Below are 19,857 nucleotides of genomic sequence, written 5' to 3' on the forward strand. Positions count from 1 at the left end.
GAAAGTACCATGGGCTGCCAAAAGAACAAACCAAACTGTGTTGGAAGAAGTACAGCCAGAGTGTTCCTTAGATGCCATGATGGTCAGACTTCGTCTCTCATACTTTTGTCATATTATCATGAGGGACCAGTCCCTCGAGAAGGATATCATGTTTGGTAAAGTGGAAGGTTGGAGAAAAAGAGGTTGGCACAGTGGTGGCAGTGATGGGCTCAGGCGTAGCAATGACTGTGAAGTTGGCCCAGGACCAAGCAGTGTTTAGTTCTGTAGTGCATAGGGTCACTATGATTCGGTACTGACTCGATGATCCTACCAACAACAACATATGTAAGTGAAAGTTGGGCAATGAATAAGAAGACTGTTAAAGAATTGATGTGTTTGAATTATAATTTTGAGAAGAAGTACAGCCAGAAAGCTACTTAGAAGCCAGGCTGGTAAGACTTCTTCTCGCATACTTCAGACACAGTGAACACTTTCACATTTTTACCACGTCAACTATTCTGCTTCCATGTATGGCTGGCATCTGTCGCTCTCCCAACCTTATATAGTATAGTACCTCCTACAGAATCAAAGTCTCTTTTCAAATATACAATCCCTGGCAGATGTACCATACCCAGTAAGCAAGGAAAATACATGCTTACTTATGTTTACTTACTAGTTGATAGTGAACAACTTCTAAATGCAGAATTAGTAAGTAAGCACACATCAGCCTGTGTTTACCTTGATAATTGGGTATTCCATCCCTGTGGGGTCTCTGGACCTGCCCTCTTTTCAACAGTCTCTATGAACTTTCTCCACAGGCCTGGACACAGTGGATCCAGCTATGGGAAGCTGAAGGGATTTGGCAACAGGCTTACGTTAAGTACAGAACTAGTCTTATTATGTTCAAGAAACATAGCGACACCTGGAGATGGGGAGCTAGTGAAGAGACTGGTTGGTTTATTTAAAAAACATAAAGTACAAAAAGGTTAACCCAAAATAAAATAAAAGAATACTTTAAAGGCTCTTAAGTGCTGGAATTTAGGAAAGGAAATGAAAATGTAGCTCCTGGTACTTAAGAAACTGGGATACAAAAAGATGTGCTTAGGGTGAGCATGCTGGGAGAATTCTTGGTGGTCCCTCGTGGATCTAAGAATCAGGGTGAGGCTTCCTTGTCCATCACCTGAGGCACAGGAGATACTGGCATGGCTACCACTAGAGTTCCAGGACAGGACTGGTCCCTCTGACCCTCCGTCTGTGTGAGAATAATCTCCCCACCCGATCTCTCCTCTTTTGGAAGCTGTCTTCCCCAGCTCCCCTGTGCTGCCCAGTTAGCAGTCCTCTCACAGGTCGGTGGACAGGAAGTCAGGTATCTGCTTGCCTTCTTCTGGTGATTTGCTGGCCAGCTTTGTGGGAGAAGAGAGTAAACATACATCAAGATGGGGTTCTCATGAGTACCATTCCCAATCACAAGGCCCCCAGACTGCTGCCCAAAGTTCCTAAGCAGGAACTGCTATGCCCTTGGGTTTGGTCAGCAAGGCAGTTTGACGCAGTGGCTAGAGCTCAGGCTCGGCTGCTTTGTGAACCTTCCACTCACTGAAGAAATCGGTGGTGTCACTTGACTTCTGGGAGCCTAGACAACCCTTACAATGATAGTGGATAATCAAATGGAATCATGTCTGGAAAGCGTGTAGCACGCTTGCACTGCATGCACACAGTAAGCCTGCTATTAATATAGTCACACAGTCCTAGTTTGTATGGAGGTCTGTGGGTGGCAGGGGTCTTGTCTTTATTTTGACAAGTAGCAAGAGGAAATGGAACTTGAAACTGACTTTTAATTAGAAAGGTTTTATAATGTAAGTTAAATAGCAAAGTATTTCAAACAACAGCATAAGCAACACCAAAAAGCAATTTTAGCCAAGGGCAGCAGCCCGCTCTGAGGTCCCAGGGACACTGCACATCCATCTCTGCTGATCAGAGAAGCCCCCTTGTTTCCAAGATGGAAGTGTACTCTGGTCCAGAGCTGGATAGTGCCTGAGAGAGACCACATACGTTCCTGCACATATGTGGCACACACACGTGTGAACACACTCCATTTCCTTTTCTCTGTATTGTTCTCTTCCTTCCCTCCTCCCAACATTCCACTTCCTTCTACTCATCTAGCTCCTCACCATTGTCTTGAAGAACTGATTCACTTTCTTCCTTTTAAGTGTCTTCTTATCCCCATCTGAGAGATGGAAGAAGGTCTGGCTGAGACGGGGGGATGTGTTGGGCTCGTCTAGCCCAGGCACACCTGCTACTGAGAGTGTGAGAGCTGGAAACAAAAAGAGGCAGAGGTGAAAAGAGAGGCAGGGATGCAAAGATAGGTGGCCACCCTGAGGCAGGTCAATTGGGCATGAGACAGAGTCCCTGGGAGCACCCTGTGGGCCAGGCAGGAGGTAGGGAGGTGGCGGTGGTTAACCTGTTCCCTTTGTGAGTGTCTTATCAGAGCTCAAATAGTGGTCTTGCCTCTTGGTCCCTTGTCAGAGGGCTTCTGGACTGGGAACATGGGGGCCGGAAAGGGGAAAGACCCTTGCCACTCAGATTATGACTTCCTCAGGAACACGGGCCTTTTGTCCCAATGTTAATTGCTTCTCCTCTTCCTCACCTCCCAATGCCAATCATGTGAATTTCTCCTTTTCACTGAAGGCAGGGGCAGTGAGAGGAGAGCCTCTCCCCTACTAGACATGTCATCTGGTTGCATACTTGTGAAGATGGCCTGGCAGGAGTGATGGCCCCAGCTTAGAGTCAAACAGAGCTGAAGAATTAGCTCCCTCTCAGACCTGCATTTTGACATTGGTCATATGGAGGTGGAAGCACAGGCTTCCTCAGATGAGGGAGGGACCCTGCTTCAGATTCACCCAAGCAGCCTAGCGTGTAAAGTGCTAATCTTGCTGGCTGGTGCTGGGCAGTGGATAGGTGCAGCTCGGCTCCTGGGGGCAAAGTGCCTGGCTCTGAACCAGGCCTCTGCCAGTAACTAGCATGGAACTGGCATGCTCAATGCCTTCCTCTCCTCACCCATAAAATGGGACTAAACACGTCCTCTACTGGTGTGTGTTGGTATTTATGAAAGAATGACTACGAGACAGTTAGAGAAGGAGCAGAAGTCTACACTTAGTCCCAGGAGGATGGTGCTAGCTCTCCTTTCCTCATGGCACAGAGGAGCAGACCCTAAGGATTGTGTGGGTGGAGCTGGTACTTTGTGTCTGCTCCCCTCATCGGTAACGAGTGTGAGCTTGAGGGAAAAGAAGTAGGATTGCTAAGGCTGGATGGTGGGGTGGCAATTGCTAAGTCTGAGAAAAAGTCTTTTAGGTCTAAAAGGAGTGTGTAGCTTAGGGGCATGCCAGGGGCAGACTTTTGGGACCTGGGAGGCCTGACTGACTGAGCTCAAATGCAGCACAATGCAGTATGATAACTGGATTCCAAGTAAAGCCTAAGGGTCAGAGAGAGCTTCCTCAGATGGCTTCACACAGCACTCACACCACAGGGGTCTGTGAGCAAACCCTCTTCCCTGCTGTACACTGAGCACACAGCACTGTGTAGAGTCCTGGGCTCACCCGCCCAAGTCCTCGGTGATGGTAATAGTAGGGTGCGTACCTGGGATGGTGGGCATAGACTGACTGGCAAAGCTCATCTGAGAGAGAATGGATGTCCGGGGAGGGATGGCCGCATGCTCCGAAAGGTTGGTGTCGCTCATAAATTCATGTTTCCTGGAGAGCTGGATAAATACAGCACACATAGGTTCAGTATGAGGCACCTCTGGGCCAGGGAGAGTTACAGGTAAGGGTCTGCCATGGTTTCTATGGACCTGGCTTCAAGTTTATCTTTTCCATGTTGGACCATTTCTGGTTAAAGCTGGTCAGGGGAACGTTGATTTAAACTATCAGGTGAACCACACCCCTTAGAATTATAAAACATGTAAGACTGATTGTCAGCCTTCTCTCCCTGGGCTAAGTAACCTCTGAAGTCCACTGGGAAGTTTGTAGTGGAGTAGCCTCTCTCCATATGAAGGCATTTCTGGTAGCCTCTGGTCCTTGCATATTGTACCTCTCCACACACAGCAGGATAGAGTTCACCCCTCTCCTCCTTAAAGGCTCCCTGAGTGTTTCTAATAAACCTCTCTGTCTTAGGGGAAAGCAAGGATTGAACCCAGGGCTACCGGGACCAAGTCTCACTAATAGTTAGTAGTTTCCAATGCAACCTCCTTATGGGACAAAAGCCTTTCAAAGTCAAAACCACCACAATCCCAACGCATGGCAGTCCTACGTATATTAGAGTAGAACTGTGTTCCATAGGCTTTGCAATGGTTGATGTTTATGGAAGTAGATCGCCAAGCTTGTCTTCCCAGGTGGACTCGAAGTGGCAATGTTTTTGTTAACAGCCAACCGTGTTAACTGTAACTACTACCCAGGGACTCCTTCTAACGTCAAGGCTGTGTGATTTTCCCCAGGTCCTGAGACACAGGAGGAGCAGAGTGGGGCCTGATGAGCCGCCCTGTGGTTTGATGGCCCCAGGGCTCAGGACAGAGCTCTGAGAGAAACCCCCTAGCTCGACCCCAGGGGGGCTCATCACCTGTCCAGTAGGTAAGATGAACTGTTTCTCCCCAGTTTTCCAAAGCTGTATGTGATGGTACAAAGGACACACACAAGCTCTGGAGTCCGACTATTATGAGATGCCGTCAAATTGAATTTTGACTTATAACAATCCCGTGTGACAGAGCAGAACTTCCCCTTCAGGGTTTTCTATGATGTCATTTTTATGGAAGCAGATTGCCAAGTCTTTCTCTCACTGAGCTGTCTGTTTGGGTTCAAACCAGTCACGTTTAGGTTCGCACAAAGTGCTTAATCATTGCACCACCAGGGCTCCTTGGAGTCCAACTGCCTGGGCTTAAATGCCACCTAGGTGACACATTGGCTGAATGGGTACAAGCCAGTCCCTCCACCTCCCTGTGCCTAGATAACCTCGTCTTTAAGACTCTCTTCATGGCTGAGGGAGACCATGTCTATGCTGGCACATGTACACTATGTGGCCTACACAGAGATTTGCACACAGTGTCAGGAGAGACTATCGGCCTCTGCCACTCACCCGCTTCAAGTCCAGGTCAGCTGCTGCCTTCTCATCTGCGAACACCACACTGCTTCTCTTGTTTCTCTTCTTGGACCTCCGCAGCTTGACTTCAATCAGTGTGCTCCCGGGGGAGATGGGTTCCTCTGGTTCTGCCTTTGTGGTCTTGGGTTGGGCTAATTCCAAATTGAAGCTGGAGGGTTAGAGGCACAGCAGTAGACACTGTAGTTAGACCTTTAGTGGAACAGCCTTGAAGGAACTCAGGGATGGCCAAGAAGACCTTCAGCCTGCCCAAACTGTGTCAGACATGGTCAAGAAATAATAGATCAGCACATCTGGCAGAGAATTTGGGAGTCAATGAGGGCCAGCAGAGTCATTTGCAAGCATTCAAAATATCAAATAAAACTAAGTTACTGCCACCGAACTGCACATGTGAAGAATGCTGAAATGGCAAAAGTTATGCTACATGTATATTAACCACCACAATGAAAAAAGACCCTAAGAAAAGTTGTTGCCACAAAATCATTATAACAGCAGTGACAGCTTCAGATGAAATAAAATTTGCCACCTCTACAAAAAGAGGTACAACGAAGTTGAAGAAAGTGAAGTGTACGTGTGTGTATATATATATATATATATATATATATATATATATATATATATATATATATATATATATATATATATACATTTAAAAAAAAAAAAGCCTGGTTCTGGAGTTGAATCCAGACACTGCCACTTCTTGGCTTGGTTTAGAGCAAAATCAGTCAACTTTTCAATCAAAAGGGGTATTTGCAATGATCTTACAGAGCAGTGAGGACATAGACCTGAGAAACCCCATAGCACATTTTCAGCATATGGTGAGTGCTCAATTCATATAAATAAAGTTCCTGGGAGGTGGTCTGGACCCACCCAGTGACTGTTCAAGAGAAAGGCCAGGTGAGTTGCTTTCATCTCATTTGGGTCAAGAAGACCCCAATGGAGCACCCTTCTACTCTGACACACAGGGGGATCACCATGAGTTGCAACTGGCTAAATGGCAGCAGCAGGTTTGGTTAGGTTATTATTAACATAATTGAGGTGGGTGGGTAGAGTTAGAGGGCTGCAGGAAGATGGGATGGAGAAACTCTGACAAAAGTGGGCAGTGAGTGGGCAGGAGAGGAGTTCTGTGATATGGGAGCTATAGTGGCTGGAAGTAGGACTCCATGGGAGGGTAGTGGTCCTGGGCTGAGGGGAGAAGGTTCCAGACTGAAGTACCTTGCTGAGGCAGCTCTGGTTGTTGACACAGATCACTGGACTGAGAATCTGGGGACTGATGTGTCCTCAGGAAAAGTCATTTTGCCTGAGACTCCAACACCCCCTCCAAAAATGACACAAGGCACCATAGCTGCCCAGGGTAGCTGCAAGGGTCTTAAGAGGGTCAGAGAGGAAAAGTCTATTAAATGGGAAGGGCCAGAGAGAGACTAGAGAGAAGAAAAGAAGGGGGCTTGCCTGGGGCCTGGGTGAGAGACAAGGATGTAGGGACTGCCTAGGCACAGAGACAGACCTCTCAGAAGTGGTCTTGCTGGGGGTGCTGCAGTCAGAGTTCATGGAAGCCAGAGAGATGATGGACATCTGCCGGTAGGAACGCAGCATCGACCTGGGCCGGCCCACTCTCCTGTCGTCGAAGTCGGGCTGCAGGTGGGGAGGACAGGATGGTTGGCAACCAGGCTGGCTGTTTTACCTGGAGTCTGAGCTAGTGTGCCCTCAGCCTTCCGTGTCCTTCATCCTCTACCTGGGTAGACCCCGTGTGTGGAGGTACAGGAGGGAACTGGGACAAAGCTTCCTGGTTGGCTGAGGTTAGGAGTGTCCTATCTCACAGAAAACGGTAAATCTGAGTTCTTCTAGTTCCTCATTTCGCCTCAGTTTCCCCACTTCCAAAAAGGACAGGGTGAAACAGATGGTCTCTAAGGGCCCTCATTGATATTTTATGATTCCACTTTATGGGCAAGAGAATAAAGACATTAGTTCCTATGTGGGCCGACAAAGCCAGTGTCTCTTTAGGTCATGGAGCTTAGTGAATGGAAGCACTGGTGGGGAGACCAGTGAAGCCAGGTACAAAGTCTAATCTGCATTCATTTGCTACATAATTTTTGGCATGTTACTTAACACCTCTAGCCCTCCTGAAGAGATGTGTTGTTAAGTACCATTGAGTCAATTGTGTGGAGGTTCTGAGGGGTGGCTGGTGGGTTTGAATTGCTGACTTTGCAGTTAGCAGTCCAGTGCTTATCCTACAGTCCTGCACCAGGACTTCAGAAGAGATAAGGAGTTTAAAATAATCTCTTCCCTCTCAGGTTTTCTGTGATTAAATAGATATCCAGTGCTTAGGGTAGCCCAGCACATAGTAGGTGTTTCATAATTTTTATTATTAGCACAAACTCTTGAGTGTTAAATGCTTGATATGTAACCAGAGTTCACATGGAGTGATTTTAAAAAGGACCAGGCTTGTGGGAAGGCTTCCCTGGAGTGACCCCCAACAATGCTGAGGCAGGCCCTTCTTTCCCAAGCCGGCTCCTTCACTGGGCCCCTCCCAGATCTGGTGCCCACCCACCTCCCCAATTCACCCCCTCTGTTTGCAGGGAGCCACATACCATCTCTCTGACGCCATACTCCTTCTCCACTTTTACTTTCAAGTTCTTGAAGCATTCCTCCATGCGGTCATGGAATGGTCGCAGGTTTTCCGACACTCTTTTCTCATGGATCTTAATCCCAGCTCCCAGGAAGGGAATCTGGAGGGGAAGGTTGTCAAGGATGAGTAGGGATGATCACTAGGCCAACCTTAGCCTGGGACCCAGCGCTCAAGCCTGCTGGAGTCAAGTCAATCTCCTAAGCTTCATCAAGGGCTTTCAGGCCCCTGTGGACTTTCCCATGGGTTCTCCAGGGGAATGTGAAAATTCTGGAAAGGGGAAAAGAAACACCTGCAACAACCTTCACCCCATAGCCTGGGACCCAGAGCTCATGCCTGCTGGAGTCAAGTCAATCTCCTAAGCTTCATCAAGGGCTTTCAGGCCCCTGTGGACTTTCCCATGGTTTCTCCAGGGGAATGTGAAAATTCTGGAAAGGGGAAAAGAAACACCTGCAACAACCTTCACCCCACAGGAGGGATGGATGGGCCCTCCATTAGAGGCCAATGACTTCGGAGAATTCCCATTTGTTGAATCTGCTGTGGAGGTAGACAGCAGGGATGGGAGAGGGGAAACTCGGCTGCTTTGACTTAAAGTCTTACCTAAGACGTTCCTGTCAATGCAACATGAAAGTAAGAGCGTCAGAAGCTAGGGGGAGAAGAAGGGAAGAGCCAAAGGAAAAGGAGGCATGGTCAGAGCCTTAACTTATAACACGTTGTTGTTCTGTGCCGTGGAGTTGGTTCCGACTCATAGCGACCCTGTACAGGGTTTCCGACGCTATAAATCTTTACGGGAGCAGAAAGCCTCATCTTTCTCCCACGGAGCAGCTGGTAGTTTCGAACTGCTGACCATGAGATTAGCAGCCCGATTTGTAACCACTATGCTACCAGACAATTAAACATCTCATGGTGTTGAAGAAACACATTAAAACTTTAATTGTGTACTCTCAAATTATAGGAGCTATGGTAGCGTAGTGGTTATGAATTGGACTGCTAATCTCACGATCAGCAGTTTGAAACTACCAGCTGTTCCGAAGAAGAAAGATGAGGCTTTTTGCTTCTGTAAAGATTTACAGCCTCGGAAACCCTGCACATGGTTGCTATGAGTAAGAATCGACTCCACGGCACATAACAACAAAAACCCTCAAAATATAAGTGGACTTCAAAAAGTTTGTAGACATTTTTCATTTTCTTTTAATTCTACTTTTTGGTAAACTTTTGGAAACCCTGTCTTATGTGTTGTAAATCTTAACCCCTATACCTTGTAGTTCTAGAGTAGTGCTAAAGGATAAACAATGGACTGCTAACAGCTAGGTTAGTGGTTCAAACCCACCAACTGCTTCTCAGAAACCCTATAGAGGGTTGTTATGAGTGGTAATGGACTCAAGGTTACTAAACAACACACCTGTGGACGTAATTCCACTTGGGAAGGAGACTTCCTTTTTTATGCTAATGAGACCATAGAAGTGTAAGGTGTATCTTAAGCCAATTGCTTTTGAGATAGAAAGAGCAGATTCCGGACAGAAGACAGCAGACAGACACAGGGAGAAGCTAGATGCCCTGTGGAGTTCTCTAGGGAACACTAAGGACACTAGAGAAACCGAGACCAGGATTTCCCCCAAAGTGGACAGCCCTGAATTTGGGCTCTTAAACTGTGAGAATACAAATGTCTGTTTATTAAAGATACCCGCTTGTGATATTTCTACTATAAGAGCACTAAGAAACTTAGAAAAAAGACAGAATTCCTCTAAGAAACCAATAAAAAATATCCATTAGAAAATGGGCAAAAAACCTAACAGATAGTTTTTAAACAGGGTATCCAAATGCTAAATAAACATATGAGAAATAATAGAAAACAAACCTTAAAACCAAGAGAGATATGAAAGTTTTAGATAACCATTAAAGAATTCTTATGCAGTGATGTAAATCTATTAGGAACAGCAGGGAGTAGAACTCTTATTTATCAACTAAGGAGGACAAAGGCTATGCACTAAACAGACACATCACAGGATAGCACCAGAGGCTGCCATCAAGGGGTCACAACTAGAAGAAACAGCAGAGAAAGTTAGATCAGCCTTTGAGAAATATAACTGGGGGCATGAAGGGGTAGAGTATAGGTTATTTGGGGGGAGGAGGGGAGAGAATTCAGACTTCTTTCATGAACAGGTAAGGACATTTCCCCCTCTGTCTTTCAGAGATCTCTCCAAAATAATAATGCAAAGGAGAAACTGTAAATCTTTAGGGAAACCAGGAGGTATCTATGTCCCTGACCCATGTGGAAAGTGGATGAAGGATGGTAACAGATTTTCCAGAATAGAGGAGTCGGTGAAAAAGAAGAGGCCAAAAAAACCTCTAGGAACCCAAGAGTGCTCAAGATATGGAATGTCTGGTACCATAGAAAAGCAGGGGTGAGCTTAGGGACTGTAAACAGCAAGATGGGTTAACATCTGTAACAGCAGCAGTTAATCCATCAGGGCCCTACCTTCTAGCCAAGTATTATGTTTTCTCATTTTTTTTTTTTTTTTTTAGGAAGCATGGAGCTTATTCATTAGAGAAATGGAACCAAAGAAGCTTGAAGTAGAGGAAGACCAGGTACAATAGAGGACAGGGGTGAGGAGTCGGACTGGAAATAAGGGATGAAGAGAAAGCCTATATATTGATAGTGAGAACGTCACTAGTGTTTCCTTCTCCAATTCTCTGTTTCCCAGTGGAATAGAAGCCAGAATTATCACACAAAAGCTCATAGCATCTGTCTCTGGAGAAAGTAAGCAGAACAATATAGACACAGACGTTAGCGGATCATCCAGTTACCTTATAGGATTGTCCTCAGTTAGCAAGGTCCTCTGTCACACACACAGACCTTCATTCATCTTTTTAGCACCTCACTCTTTGCTATGCAGAGACTGCTAAGGATCACCAGGCATCAGGGGAAATATTCCATTATGCAAGACTGACACCAGGGAAGAAGGAGGAAATAAAGGACAGGGCTTGGAAGAGAGAAAATGAAGACAACCTAATAAAATATTACAATGAGCTAGGACATAAAGTTGGAATGAGTGCCAACTGGAAGGAGAAGTTCAACAGGAATAGTGAGAAAGAAAAACGGTGGACTGTGGGTTGGCATGAAGCAGCGCAGTCACGTTGGGCTGTTGTGAGTGGCTGTCAATACAGCAATCTGCAGGCGAAGGATGCAGCTGGAGGTTGGCAGCAATGGGTGCAGTTCTCCCTTGTTACCTTGCCCTCCAACCCAGCAGCGAATGGCACCCCACCTGCACATCCTCTGATCTGCTTGGGGTTGGGTGCCTGACACAGTACCCCTGCCTCTGGAAGCATGTGAACCTACCCTGTATTATGCTACACAGACAGTAAACAGAGAACTAACTGCATTCACTTCTAGTATCTAGTACATTCACCAGGTGGTGAGTTCCTGAGAACAAACAAATATACAATCATCAAATATAAATACGATACCACAATATCTTAGGGAAACCCGATAACTTCAATTCACATAAAGAAACAGAGTGCTTCAAAGAAGTGACCAAAATATGGAGTCAGAAAATATAACACCAGAAACAGTGTCAGAATGATCTGATAAGGAACTTAAAAAGAATGCTAATAAAGCAATTTCAATGGCTAGAAAGAACAATCGAGAAAACTGCAGATGAAGTCAGAGAAAACATAGACAAAACTCTAGAAGTATTCAGGAAGTATTTCACTGACAAAATAAGTGAAAAAATGGAAACAATACAAAAAAACAGCAATCAGGAAGCCAGATGATTAAGACATTAGAAAAAGATAAACTTTAGAAATAGATAATACACCAAAAGGGCAAAGAAGTAGAATTGAAGCCATGAAAGGCTGAATTAATGAGCTTGATGAAAAAGCTCCCAATATTCACTGGCCTAGAGGAAAAATCAGAACAATGAACCCCACCCCCCAAAATCAAATCCTAAGATTTATGTGGGACACTATTAAGAGGAACAATTTATACATGATGGGAATTCCAGACTAGGAAGAGACAAAGAGAGAACATTGTCCTAGAGTTACTGGAAGAAAACTTCTCTAACATCATGAAAGACAAGAAGATAGCCATTCAAGAAGTTGAATAAGCTCGAAACTGGACAGACCCCAAAATAAAAACACCAAGACATATTATAATCAAACTTTTCAAAATCAAAGACAAGGAAAGACTCCTGAGAGCAGCTCAGGAAAAAAAAAAAAAAAAGTTACCTACAAAGGAGAACTAATAAGATTAAGCTCTGATTTCTCAGCAGAAACCATGCAGGCAAAAAGACAATGGAATAACAACAACAACAAAAAAGCTGCCAACCAAGAATCATATATGTAGCAAAACTGTCCATCATATATGATGGCAAAATTAGGTCATCTTCAGATAAGATATTCAAAAATGTTTGAAAACCCAGATCAACCTTACAAAAAATATTAAAGGAAGTTCATTGGACAGAGAACCAACAACAACCTGTGACTAACATACATGAAAATGTCACCCAAGCTCAACCCAGACATGGGAGTATTCAAAGAAAAACAGATATACAAGACTGAAAATAGAGAATCAGAGATACAAATGCAACAACAACAACAAACCATAAAATGAAGAGAGGGAATGATGCAGTTACAGAGCTTCCAAATGAAGAGGAAATCAAGTAGATCTAAAAAAATTAAAATAACCTGTCACACTAAACACAAGACCAAGTCTTACTCTAACCCTAGCCCATCCCTTATCCATAACACTAACCATAATCCTAGCACAACTTGAACAACAACAAATTCCTGTAAAGAAAACAGATTCATGTGCCTTCACTGACAAATTCTACCTAATATATATAGGTTGTTGTTGTTGTTATGTGCCATGGAGTTGGTTCCAACTCATAGCGACCCTGCACAGGGTTTCCGAGGCTGTAAATCTTTACGGGAGCAGAAAGCCTCATCTTTCTCCTGCAGAAGAGCTGGTAGTTTTGAACTGTTGACCTTGTGGTTCGCAGCCTGATTCGTAACCACTGTGCTACCAGAGCTCCTTATATATAGGTTAATGAATACCAATTGTATAGCAAATAGCAAATAATATTCAACTACTTGTAACAAAGATAACTTTGTTACAACTATGACACAAAGGTATTGCCAGAAAAAAACATTACTTATACACGTATAGATGCAAAATATTTGTTTTTGTTTTGTTTTTTAAAAAAACACCTCTTCAAATAGAATTTAGCTACATACCAAAACAATATTACAGCCAAGTGAGATTTATAATGCTAGGTTGGTTTAATATTTTAAAATCAATATATGTCCTCACATTAACAAAATAAAGGAGAAAACCCATATGAGCATCTCAATAGATACAAAAAAGGTATCTAACAAAATTAAAAACCCATTTAAAGCTAGAAAGGAGCCCTGGTTAGCCCTGATAAATTAGCAAATTAAGAAAGGAACTGTGGGTTAAGCACTCGGCTGCTAACCAAAAAGTTGATGATTCAAACCCACCAGCCACTCTGCAGGAGGAAGACTTGGCAGTCTGCTTTGTAAAGATTTACACCCTTGGAAACCCTATGGGTCAGTTCGACTCTGTAGTATAGAGTCACCAATGGCAATGGGTTTTTGGTTTTACATTTAAACCATTTCTTGAGTTTATGCTGAGGACAGGGATGTATGCTTTCTCTGCCTTTATTCATCAGTACAATTAGGGGAAAAATGATTAAAAAGTAGAATGATTGGAAAAGAAGTAAAATATTCTGTAATAGCACATAGTATTAATTGTATAAATAGAAAATCTAAAAGAACCTACAAGTAGATACACAATGGAGTAATATACAGCAGGAATTTTGGTATGGTGAGGATAAGTACTGGACTGTGAACCACAAAGTCAGTGGTTCAAACCCACCAGCTGCTCCTTGGAAACCCTATGCAGGGTCATATGAGTTGGACCCAACTTGAAGGCACTTAACAACAATACACAGCAACAAAAATGAATTAACTATAGCTACATACAACAAAATGAACAAATTTCACAAACATAGTATCATGCAAAGGAAGTTAGACACAAAAATAATGTATACTATGTGATTCCATGTATATACTAATATGGGCTAAAAAAAAAGTTCCTATTGTGGCACTGGGTGTGGGTTAATGTGTTGGACTGTCAAGTTGGTTTGAACCACAGAGTCCATGGTTCAAGTTCACCAGCTACTCCTTGGAAACCCTATACACACTCGTTATGGGTCAGAACCTAATCAACGGCACATAACAACAACATGGGTAAACATGGAGTCCTGGTATGGCACTATAGAATAAGTACTGGACTGCTAACCTCAAGGTTGGTAGTTCAAGCCCACCAGCTGCTCCTCAGAAACCCTATAAGGGTCACTATGAATTGGAACTGACTTAATGGCACTTAACAACACAACATAAGTAAAAATAAGCAAAGGTAAATGATAATCTTTAGGAATGAAAGCTTGGGTAGTAAAGCTGTTTTTAAAAGCAAGGAAATAATCAGTGTAAAAGCAGGGCAGTGGCCAACATTGGGGAAGAGTGGTAATGATTAGAAGGAAGCCTACAGTGGGTTTCTAAGGTGCTGCAGAATTGTAGTTCTTCATCACTTGGGTGTATGCTTTGTAACCAAGAAGCTCCATAGAATTTCGTTATGTTTGCTTTTCTGTTTGCACTACTTCACCTCCACTACTTCAGGTTTCAAAGAAGAATGTACTGTAAACATCTTTCCATTCCTATAGAGAGGAAGACAAACTTTGAAAAGAAAAAAAAAACAAATTGAGATGGATCTCAAAATCTGTGAAATCTTGAGTACAAAATGCACTTTGAAAGCTTCAGCACTTGTTGGGTTGTTACAGGTGGTAGTACATGCTCCTTTAAGTTTACCATGTTTTGAGAAAATTTGACATGTATTTGGCTTACCGAAACCAAGACCCAATCTAGAATTAAGTTTCCAGAGGACAGAGAGCCGGTCCAAAGTCCAGCACTATTTCTCTGTTGTCTGACGCTGTGCCTGGGGTGTAGTTGTTAGTTGCTAAGGAGTTGATTTCATCTTATGATGACCCCATGTGTGTTACAGATGGCTGTAATCATCACAGGAGCAAATTTCCAGGCTTTGCTGGAAATCACCAACCTTTACATTTGGAGTCAAGTAGATTTTGCACCACCTAGGGGCACTCTGGAGTCCTGGTGTGGCGCTGTGGGTTAATGAGCCAGAATGAAAGTTGTTTGAACTGCAAGGTCAGTGGTTCAAGCTCACCAACTGCTCCTCGTAAACCCTATAGAGGGTCGCTATGGGTCAGAACCGACTCGATGACACTTAATAGGGGCACTCTGGGATATAGTAGTTATTGTTGTTAAGTGCTGTTGAGTTGGTTCCCACTTATAGTGACTCTGTATAAGGTTTCTGAGGAACACCTAGTAAAAGCTCGAACTGCTGATCTTGCAGTTCAAAAAGAAGTTGCAGTCCAGTGCTGCTGAGAGGGTTCCAACTCATAGCAACCCTGTATATGGCTTCCTAGGAGGAGCTGGTGGGTTAGAACCGCTGGCCTTGTGGTCAGCCGTCCATTGCTTATCCTACAGCATCACACCAGGACTCCATAAATATAGGTTGAAAGAATGAATGAAATTCGGCTTGCAGATTGTGTCCTTGGGTTATATATTCCTGAGTGTTTTTGTGCACATCAAAAAAAAGAAACAACAGAAAAGGGAATAGAAGTAAATACTGGTGAATGGTGATGCATGTAGGGGATTGTAATCATTGCCATGATAAGAAATATGACAGGATGAGTACAAAACTGATGTTTTCTCATATACGCTATCACTCAATGCACAATTAAAAACTTAAAAAAAAAAAAAAAGACTGATTGAATGAAATTCAACAGACCTGAAAATCAAAAACTAAACTCATTGCTGTCAAGTTAATTCCAAGTCACAGTGATCCTGTAGGACCAAGCAGAACTGCCCCCATTGGCTTTCTGAGCCCATAACCTTTATTAAAGCTGACTGTACCATCTGTCTCCAGTGGGATGGCTGGTGGGTTCAACCTGTCAGCCTTTCAGTTAGACACCTAGTGATGTAACCACCATGCTACCAGGACTCCAGTGCTGTCTAAGACGGTGACAAGGCCACCTTCACTACATCTTTTCAACGTAAATGCCTAGAGGGGAGATGAGAGGCCTGGACTCTGGGTGGAAGTCCAGAAGCCCTAACTTTGGAAGGTTAAATGGGTCTCTATTACAGGAATTCTGGTGTGGCATTCTAGGATAAGCACTGGACCTCACAATTGGTTTGAACTGCAAAGTCAGCAGTTCAAACTCACCAGTTGCTCCTCATAAACACTATACAGGGTAGCTATAAGTAGCAACTGACTGAACAGCATTTAGTAACAACAACAAGAAAACATGGTAACATGGGCATGGGGGCGCTGGGCAGTGGTAAGGTGAAGGCAACCACTAGGGGCACTCTCGGAACGGGGTCTAGGGAATGGCCCTGAGAAGGGATTGATAGCATCTAGTACAGTCTGGTGAAGTCCTGGTGTGGCGCTGTGGGTTAATGCTCTAGACTGCAAAGCCATTTGAATTGCAAGGTCAGCGGTTCCTCGGAAACTCTATACAAGGTTGCTATGCATCGTAATCGACTCGATGGCACTTCACAACAATAACAACAACAACAACAGTACAATCTGGTAGCGTATTGGTTACAAATCAGGCTGCGAACCGTAAAGATTTACAGCCTCAGAAACCCTGTACAGGGTCATTATGGGTCGGAACCGACTCCACAGCACCTAACCACAACCACCAACCAGTACAAGCTTATAAAGTACTCCTCCTTTATTTGTAGCTCCCTGTATTAGCTGTGAGACTGGAAGCTACAGCCTGGTATAGGCTGTAGTGGCAGGTCCTGGGCCAGGCATGCTTTGTGTTCAGCAGCCATTTCCAGGTGATAAGATGTACCCAGCAGAGAGGCCCTGGGCAGTGGTATGGACTCAGAGTGACATCTACAGCTAATAGAATTTGTGTGACACATTAGCACTCCCTGGGGCAGCACAGAAATACCCCAGATGAGAACCTTCTCTAAGCCTGGCCCTCCTGCTTCCCACGATGGGGGTGGTGAAGAGATCTTTATTGGGGTATTAAAGGGCACATTGATTCCTGATGGATGGATACCTTAGTTTCACAGGTGGCAAAAGGTAAGAAGAGAGAGAAAATTCCAGATGCACTAAGTGCATTCAGTAATGTGCGTCTGTGCAGTGTTTCTGTTTGAAAGCCTCACTTTGCATAAATTGGCAGAAGCAGAGAAGGACCTGAATTAGGAATCCTTATTTTAAGAAAAGAGGCTGCACCCAGCGCTTCTCATTCCCTGATTTCCCCAGAGGAACAAAACCTCCCAGCCACAAAAGCTTGCTTTTCTTTGCACAGTGACTGGCAAGCAGGGAGTGAGGGAGGGCAGGCAGCTGCAAGCAGCAGAGCCTGCCTCCCCCAGCTCCTGCCCTCCGGAGACCACCCTGTGCTCTGCAGGCCTGGGTGGTCCCCAAGGCTACCTGTGTCTGAGGTGGGGGCTGTAGAAAGTCTGTAGAACCTGGTCCTTGGGAAGCCTCTCTCTAGGGGAAGGGCCTTGCAGATTCTGTCTAGTCCAGGGAGTGGGAGGGACACAAAGAAGGGAAGCAGAGAGAGGGGTATAAGGAGTAGAGAGGGCACAGAGAGATGGAGAGAGATGCAAGAGACGGAGAGAGGAGAGATAGAAGATACAACTTCTAAATAAGGGAGTAGACACACACAGAAAGGAGGAGAGAAATGGGGAAATAAGACCAGAAATAAAACAAGCATGGAGAGAGACGTAGAGAGGAAGGTAAGAAGGGATGTTAGAGAAAGACAAGTGGACATCCAAGGACAAACTCTTTCAACTCCTCAGATTTGGATCTGGAGGGCTGAACAGCTAGTGGCAGAAAGCAAGCAAGCCCTTTTGACCAAACACCAAACAAACAAAGGCCTCAATTCTTTAAAAAAACAGCAACAACCCTGGTACCCATTAGAGAATTATCTGTAACAAAATGGGTCAGATGGAGATGAGGAGAGGGGTCTAAGTCATCTCTTACATGACTGGTGCATGCTGGGTGTGGGGGGAAGGTGGTAGGATATGTGGGGAACGGATGTTCCTTTTAGTCCCACTGTGAAAAGCCACTTCCTGAATTCAATGACAAGCCATCTTCACAACATCCCACTACAGCATGGCTGTAAGGCAATGTGTAGCACCGAAGGGTACAATCTCCCAGGCTTCGAGAAACCTGCTGAGGTGTGAAGCAGAGGTATGGAGTAGGAGAACAAGGTGAATTTAGCCATGGTAGCCAGATGCTAAAGGAGCTCTGGAAGTATAGTGATTAAGAGTCAGGCTGCTAACTTAAAGGTTGGTAATATGAAACCAGCTGTTCTATTGGAGAAAGATAAAGCTTTCTGCTCCCATAAAGATTTACAGCCTTGGTAACCCTACGCAGGGTCCCTATGAGTCGAAACTGAGCCCACGGCACATAACCACAATGACCAGTCAGATGCTGAGGATATGTGAAAAATGGGAGGAAGGGAAAGAGGAACAGACCCTGGTTCAACCCAGCACCCACATACCTGCCACGCAATCAGGTCTTTGAGGCGACTCAGCTTGTCCTGGTCTTCAGGGTGGTCCCGGACATACTCCTCAGTGAAGAAGGCCTGGTGGGAGGGAGAGCATAAAAAGACCAATATTGTGTGATCCCATTTATACGGAATATCTAGAATAGGCAAATGTATAGAGAACAGAGTAAAGGCGTGGTTACCAGGGGCTATGGGGAGGAGAAATGGGAGTTACTACTTAAAGCACACTGAATTCCTAGTTGGGATGATGAAAACGTTTTGAAATAAACAGTTATGATGGTACACAACATAGTGACTATAGTTAATGCCATTGAATTGTGGTTTACTTAACCGTGGTTAAACTTGAACATTTCATTACATAGAGATATATAATTTGTATATATATGTAATTTGTACATATATTGTTGTTGTTGTGTACCACTGAGTCAGGTCTGTCTCTGTACAGTGTTTCTGAGAGCATCTGGTGGGTTTGAACTGTTGACCTTGTGGTTAGCAGTCCAGTGCTTATACTACAGCACCACACCAGGATTCTGTGTATCTATGTTGTTTCATATTTTTTTTTATAACCACAATAAAATATACAAGAAGGCCTGGGTAGGACAGGCAGAGACTGTGGTTTCCTGTTCACTAGGCATAGTCCCCAGAACCAGTCTTTCTGGTACTAGCAGAAGATTTGATCTGAGACTGGCAGGAATTAAGATACATGCATTTGGATGTTGCAAGAGTTAGAGGCTTAGAAGGCATGATACTGCATTCTTTCTGGAGACTCCAATCAGCTGGCACTTCCAACAGCTACAACGCCTGACCCCAGTGCTCCTCCAGCCTTATCAGTATCATTGGGCAGCATTTGAGAGTTGCTAATTCCTAAGCCCCACCCTAGACTTCTAGGCTTTTGAGGCATCAGTGTGTTCCCAAGTCTTGAAGGGAATTCGTGTGCGCACACTCAGCTCTCTGGAAGAGAACTCAAGTACTGATTTCCCCTGGTGGGTGTTTAGCTCCATTTGTCTCTTCCCCCCAGTGTTGTGTGATCCTGGGAACTCCCTAGCTCTTTCTGGGCCTCCTGCCCTTAGTGTGTGCATACATATATATACAGAATAGATATCACCTCTTAAGAATGAATTTAGGATTATATGAAGTGCACAAGCATAATTGGGAAGACACATTGAAAAACCATCACGTGAGTAACCTTGGTTTTATATCAATGAATGCCATAGAAAAGATGTAAGAGGGACTTCACTGTTACATTTATTAGAATCAACAGTCCATTTTCACTTCATTATCCCCTACAATATATAGGGTAGGTAAAAACCAAGTACTTCAATACCATAAAAATCCATGATCACAAACTGTGAAGACAGTATTTTTCCTTTAACGGATGGACAATATAAATCATGTAACAGATGCTAATTTCCTATTTGTCCTGGACACCAGGAGGCTCAAAATGAAATCTGTGGCTCAAATGTATGGGACTGTCTGGAGAGCCTG

The 19,857-nt window shown here is 44.3% G+C and overlaps 1 protein-coding gene across 1 annotated transcript in view; it reads right to left on the minus strand.

Moving 5' to 3' along the window:
• Positions 1-1,259: 1,259 nt before the first annotated feature.
• Positions 1,260-19,857, minus strand: part of DOCK2 (dedicator of cytokinesis 2) — a 658,261-nt gene continuing 639,663 nt past the window's right edge. The window contains exons 46-52 of the mRNA XM_006864832.1: positions 18,367-18,450; positions 7,710-7,847; positions 6,626-6,753; positions 5,101-5,272; positions 3,613-3,733; positions 2,148-2,290; positions 1,260-1,382 (exon numbers count right to left, since the gene is read on the minus strand). Of these exons, the coding sequence (XP_006864894.1) occupies positions 1,320-1,382; positions 2,148-2,290; positions 3,613-3,733; positions 5,101-5,272; positions 6,626-6,753; positions 7,710-7,847; positions 18,367-18,450 (849 nt within the window). The 3' untranslated portion in view covers positions 1,260-1,319. The remainder of the gene's footprint in view (positions 1,383-2,147; positions 2,291-3,612; positions 3,734-5,100; positions 5,273-6,625; positions 6,754-7,709; positions 7,848-18,366; positions 18,451-19,857) is intronic.

This window comes from Chrysochloris asiatica, unplaced genomic scaffold (assembly GCF_000296735.1).
Source record: "Chrysochloris asiatica unplaced genomic scaffold, ChrAsi1.0 scaffold00071, whole genome shotgun sequence".
In the NCBI taxonomy this organism is placed as follows: domain Eukaryota; kingdom Metazoa; phylum Chordata; class Mammalia; order Afrosoricida; family Chrysochloridae; genus Chrysochloris; species Chrysochloris asiatica.